The sequence below is a fragment of the Myotis davidii genome, unplaced genomic scaffold, assembly GCF_000327345.1.
Source record: "Myotis davidii unplaced genomic scaffold, ASM32734v1 scaffold925, whole genome shotgun sequence".
In the NCBI taxonomy this organism is placed as follows: Eukaryota; Metazoa; Chordata; class Mammalia; order Chiroptera; family Vespertilionidae; genus Myotis; species Myotis davidii.
Window position 1 is genome coordinate 186,499 of NW_006296531.1, and position 6,777 is coordinate 193,275.

At 39.1% G+C, this 6,777-nt stretch overlaps 1 protein-coding gene across 3 annotated transcripts in view; it reads right to left on the minus strand.

Moving 5' to 3' along the window:
- RABEP1 (rabaptin, RAB GTPase binding effector protein 1) overlaps positions 1–6,777 on the minus strand; it is a 102,185-nt gene that overhangs the window by 85,782 nt on the left and 9,626 nt on the right. For all 3 annotated transcript variants that reach the window (XM_015569219.1, XM_015569220.1, XM_015569218.1), the window contains exon 2: positions 4,927–4,960. In XM_015569219.1, the coding sequence (XP_015424705.1) occupies positions 4,927–4,960 (34 nt within the window). The remainder of the gene's footprint in view (positions 1–4,926; positions 4,961–6,777) is intronic.

Below are 6,777 nucleotides of genomic sequence, written 5' to 3' on the forward strand. Positions count from 1 at the left end.
CAGGGGACTGGGGGCCACAACAGGAGGGGCAGGCCAGGGGCATGGAGGATGGGCAGAGACCTGCCCCTGTGCCCACTGCAGCCTCATGGCCCACAATTCCTTTCAAGGTGCATGAATTTGTGCACTGGGCCCCTATCTAGTAGAAATTATAATATCTGGAATATACTAGGGTAAATAAAATTCATTATTAAATTTAATCTCCACAGAAAGTTATATACAAATGATCATAGCAACATGATTCATAATAACCTAAAAAAGGAAACCCAAATATTCACAAATGATGACTGGACAAAGTGTGGTGTATATTCATACAATAGAAAAATATTTACCCATAAATAGGAATGAAGTACTGATACATGTTACAAAATGGATGGACCTTGAAAATATTATGCTACCTGAAAGCCAGACACCAAAGGCTACATATTGCATGATTCCATTTACATGTAATGTCCAGAAAAGGAAAATCCAGAGAGACTATGAGTAAGATTAGTGGTTGCCAGGGGCTCGGGAAGGAAGGAACGGAATGGGGAAGGATTCTTTTGGGGGTGATAAAAATGTTCCAGATTTAGTGGTGATGGATGCACAGATCTGTGGATAGTCTAAAAACCACTGAACTACATAATTTAACAGGGTGAACTTGATAGTATGTAAATGAAATACCAATAAAGCTGTTATTTTAAAAAATTTATTTTACTTGTTTTTCTATTTGGAGGTTTTTGTTTTGGTTTGTATTTGTTTTATTTTTTCAAAAAGGCTTCTAGAAAATTTTTAATTGTATTCTTTGGATCATGTTACAGTTCTATTGGATAGCACTGTTTTGAAGGGCTTATTTGGTACCCTGCATATTTTGAGCCCTCATTTTTCCCTCTACTTCTCTTACACTCTTTATTTTTCCCAAGTTGCCAGACTGCTTCAAGTATCACCATACTTCACAGCTGAGACCCGAAAATCAGGCATCCTAAAACCTAGATTCCCTTCTCCCCCTTCTCCCTGTGCTTTTACAGTAGCACAGTGCTACTCTAATGTAATATGCAGACTGTTTGTTACTGGTCTAATGAGATAAAGAGCTTGTGTCAGAATGTACAATCAACTAAGACACTAAGCACACTGCTCCGTTCAGCTGATATTTTGTGATGAAGGAAGTAGTACAAAAATTTACATCCTGGTGGAAACACTTTATCTCCTCTACAGACAACTATCAAATCCTTGTCTGCCCACCATCTTTTAATAGTCTTTCAACATTTTAAGATACTTCTATTTTATGAGTTGCAGCTTTCTAAATATAGAAGTCAAACAGATTCCCAGTATCTTTTTTTAAAAAGCATTAAAAAATTTTTTTTAATCCTCACATACTTAGAGGGAGGAAGAGAGGGATAAACCTCAATCTGCTGTCTTCCGGATGTGCCCTGACCCAGAATCCAACCAGCAAAGGATGACAGTCAACCAACTGAGCCACTCTGGCAGGCCTTCCCAATATCTCTTGAAATCAAAATGCCATCATGTCACCTAAGCTTCTCCAACAAATGCAACTTCAATGCAGAATTGAGCAGTATAAAGAAACAAAGTTGAATTTTCCCTGCTTTAAGGCAAAAAGTGACTTCCCAGTGGTTTCAAGTCCAGTTCCTGAAGCAGAAATGGCATCAGTGTAAGCAGCAATGGCAACTGTATTAAAGTGGAGCTCCATCTGCTCATTAGCATCAGAGCAAACAGTTTCCTATCAGGCCAATTCTGTGGCAACTTTTGAGTGTTCTTCAAAATTTAGCCAAGGAGAGCAGTGTTTCTCAAAGTGTGGGTCTGAGACCACAAAATCACTCACCTCACCTGGAAACTTGTTAGAAGTTCAGTCTCGGGTCCTATCTCAGACTTCCTTGAATTATTGGGTGTAGGACCCAGAAATGCGTTTTAACAAGCCCCTTACATGCATGCTAAAGTTTGAAAACCAATGGCCTAGAATCTATTTCTCCCTGACCTCCCAATAACTCTGTAAGACATTTAATACCCAAAAAATTCCTTTTATGCTTAAACCAGAACAAACTGTTTGCAACAAAGAACCCAAAGTGAAACATAACTATACTGTCACTCCCATCAGCATTTTCTTAAAGACTGCTTATAGGGCGCTAGACATTAATGTAAAAAACAAACAAACAAACAAACAAAACCCACAAGGGATTATCACAGGGTAGAAGATAGGAAACAGTCTGGAAAAAAATCTGCTTACAATCAACTTGATTTCCTTCCAAAGAATATAGTATGTCACACACATACAAAAGGGGAGGGGGGAGACACTTTACAGTTCTTGAAACTGTAACAAACATTACCCTCAGTAAGGGTGATAATACTGACAATACTTGATATGATGCAAAGAAAATGGCACTTTACCTGTGTGGTCTTCTCAAAACCCACAATCCTAGCCTGATCATGAGAAAAACATCAGACAGATTTCAATTGAGAGGGACAGTCTCCAAAATACCTGACCAGTAATCCTTAAAACAAGAAAATTCATCAAAAACAGAGTCAAAAAAATTGTCACAGTCTAGAGGAGCCTAGGTTGACATGATGACTAAATCTAGGAAAAGAAAAAAGGACATTAAGAAAAATCTAAGGAAACCTGAATAAACTATGGACTTTAGTTAGGAATACTGTATCATTAGTTCATTAATTTTGACAGATGTACCATCTATCTTCTTCTAGTCTAGATATATAAAACCCTAATATGCAAATAGACTAAACGGCGGAACAATTGAACAACCGGTCGATATGACATGTGCTGACTACCAGGGGGCACACTCGGAACATGACAGGCACTGACAGCAGGCGGCAGAGCACGGAACATGGTGGGTGTCGGCCACAGCAGGATGGTGGAGCAGGTGAGCGGGGGTGCCAGACCAAGGCGGGGTGCCAGTCACTGTCATCGGGGCAAGCCTCTGGTGGTTACTGAAAATTATTTGCTCCCACATACCACAGTCCTGCCCGGTACTCACACGTGCTGCCAGCGCCCAGTGCCAAGGGGACATCAGACCAACAAGTAAAAAATTTCAAGGACAGAGCACTGATGTTAATATTGGAGGAAGGGCCTGGCCGACATGGCTCAGTGGTTAAGAGTCGACCTATGAACCAGGAGGTCCCCAGTTCAATAACCAGTCAGGGCACACGCCCAGGTTGCAGGCTCATTCCCCAATGTGGGGCCTGCAAGAGGCAGAAGTTTCTATCTCTCCTACTCATTTCCTCTCTGAAATGAATAAAAATATGTATTAAAAATATATATATTGGAGATAGGGGAGTCTCAAAGCTAGAAAAAAATGAAATAAGGAATAAAAGGAGCTAACAATTAAGTATTTATCTATTTATCAGGCATTATATAGGAAATAGTATAGCATAATTGTTTAAAGAAAAGGCTCTAGAATTAAATTAGGGTTTTAATCCCAGCTCTCCTACTTATAAACTGGTTCCTTCTCTACATCTGTAAAAATGGGGACTAGAATAATATACTACCTTCTAGGAGTATAGCAAGAATTAAATAACCCACATATTGCTCTTCATGAAATATTAGTTAAGTTACTGTATGCACTGACTCATTAAAATTTCAAAACAGATCATAAAGTAGGCATTATCATCCCCAGTTACAGACGACAAAATATCCTCTGAGAGATTAAGTAATCTGCCTATTGTTACACAGCTAATATTTGGCAAAGGTGGATTCAAATACTAACCTGCCTGGCTCCAAGGCCTCGGCAGATTATAAGTATTTAGTAGAGAAGATAAGTATAGGAGATTTTAGGCATCACATAAGCAGGAGCAGCACAACCTCCTAGGGGCGTTCTTTTATTTAGTTGCACTGTTCATTTATATGTTGCAATACGTATTACTTAATTATAATTTTTTTTCCTTTATAGAAGGGCATTATACTGTTAGATTTGTTTTTTTGGTCGTGTGTATAATTTTATCAAAATGGTAAAGGGGCTTCTCAAGTATTTGTTTTAAACCAGTGGTTCTCAACGAGGGGCTGATTCTGCTGCCCAGGCAACATTTGGCACTGTTTGGAGATATTTTTGGTTGTCACAACCACAAGAAGGGATACTGGCATCTTAGTGAGACAGAGATGCTGCTAAACATCCTACAGGACAGCCTTCCACAACCAAGAATTACCCGGCCCAAGATGTCAATAGTGACAAAAACGAGAAGCCCGTTATAAACTGATAGCGTTGAGAACTTCTGATATAGAATGATAGACTAGAAGGTGGGAGAGAAAAAAAAGTCCCTTACAGTGCTAAAATTCTGAGATTCATCTAGTTCAAATCGCTATTGAATTCCTAAAGCTCTGCAACAGCTTGAGATGATCATTTAGCATTTGTTTAGGTACCACTGCTTAGGTTCTTTTCAATACTCTCAAATCACACAAAGAGGAAGTTTAATTTACATATTGGAAAAATACAGCAAAGACACAGCAGCCCTATCAAAACTATTTAAAAACTGAAACTAAAATAGGCATGGGTGTTTTCCAGTCCAAGTTTAAAAAACTTATTTTAATGAGGAAAGACTGAGCGAAAGAAAATAATTTGGTTTCTTGTTCCAAATCCAACCAGATCACTCAACTGTCAAACAAAAAGGCTTTCAATTTCATTTCACCAAACAAGAAATACACTGGTTGTGGGAATAAAGAGGAAGGAATTTATCCACAAGTGTCTTCTGCACAATCTTAAGGTTCTTGCAGGAGTAAACATGGTCCACAGATCTGTAATGTTTCTATCAATTGTACAGTCAAATCAGGTGATGGGGGCCATGCCCACACACACACACACACACACACACCTCACAATCCCATTACTTATTTTCCTGTGACCACTTGGCAAACTAATTCAACTTTATGACAACAAAATTTCATTTAAAAAAAAAAACCCACAAAGTAAAACAAAACAAAAAACCCACCAATCTTGCTGGAGTAATGCCCTTGTACAAAAAGCTGCTAAACATGAAAAAAAAAAAAAAAAAGACAAACCTTATAAGACAAATCATTTGCAGAAGAACTCCAAATTCCAACAGAAATTTTTAAAAACGCAAATCTAAACATGACTTTTTGCTCACCAAATTAGCCAACTTTTTAATGGATTTTTTTAAAACTTAAAGATACCACTATGTAGGGTTGGCATGCTCATACATGCTAGTAGGAGGACAAAGTACTACAATTTTAAAGGACTGTTTATTAATGGGTTTTTTTTTCTATATTTTATGATGCTTTGACATCATGGGGCCCTGCTGGACAGCAAGAGAGTGCTCCTCTAAGGGCTAATTCCAAAAGATAATAAACTCACCCAGGAACATGGCTGTCATATACAAACCAACCAATCCAAAGTCCAAATTCCAACCACCTCTTTTATCTAACTCTCACACACCAAGCCAACATTTTCCCTGCCCTAAGTCACCCCAGGGCAAGGTTTCAGACAACTAGCCATGACTCCTATAGACCAGAGCCCACCAACATTACTCAAACTATACAATCCCAAATTTGCTCAAGCGATTCCTTGCTCAAACTGCTGCCCCATCTATTCCTTCTCATGGAAACCGAAATAAAAGCTGAGCCATGCTCTCCCTGAGCTTCTGCCTCCTAATCAGCCCTGGTGCTTCCCCATGTGATTCTTTGTAGTGCAACAGAACTACAAATAACAAACTCTTCTTTCAAAGGGAATTGTCTTTGTGTCTATCACCTTACCATATTTGACTAAAACAAATCCAGAGTATATTTCAAGACATATGACCATGTGATAATCAAAAGCAAAAGCCTTAAAATTTTGACTACTCTTTAACCAGGCGATTTCACAACCAAGAATTTATCCTAAAGAATCATGGATATGTGCAAAAATGTAATTGCAAGAATGTTAACTGTAATATTAGCTAAAATTCCAGAAAACACGCCAGTATCTAACAATTTAAAATGACAAAAACAATTATGAAATATCTATAGAAGTTTCAAGATGAAACTTGAAAGAGAACATAAATTTTATTCAATCTACCAGGAATAAATATTTTCTATACTATTTAAACTCTCTCAGCGTAATAAAAGATGGAATGGAATATTTCCCAATTTATTTTTATCAGGCTAGTATAATCAAGATACAAAAAACCGCCCTAGCTGGTTTGGCTCAGTGGATAGAGCGTCGGCCTGTGTACTGAAGGGTCCCAGGTTCAATTCTAGTCAAGGGCACATGCCCAGGTTGTGGGCTCAATCCCCAGTATGGGGCAATGCAGGAGGCAACTTATCAATGATTCTCTCTCATCATTGATGTTTCTATCTCTCTCTATCTCTCCCTTCCTCTCTGAAACCAATAAAAATGTACATTTTAAAAAAGATACAAAAAAACCAAGGTAGTATCAAAATAGAAAACTATAGGCCAATCTCACTTATGAATATAATGACCCCAAAAAATGTTTTAAACATTAGCAAACCAAATCTAACTATGTACTAGGACAATCCATCACACCCAACTTGAGTTTATTCCAATTATACAAAACTAGAGGCCAGGTGCACAAAAATGTGTGCACGGGGTGGGGGGGGGGGGGTCCCTCAGCCCAGCCTGTGCCCTCTCACAGTCTGGGGCCCCTCGGGGGATGACCACTTAGGGGGATTGGGCCTAAGCTGGCAGTCAGACATCCCTCTGGCAGCCTGAGAGCCCTTAGGGGATGTCTACTTCCCAGCGGAGAGCAGGCCTAAGCTGCAGCCAGACATCCTTAGCGCTGCTGAGGAGGCGGAAGAGGCTCCCACCACCACCACCGCTGTACTGG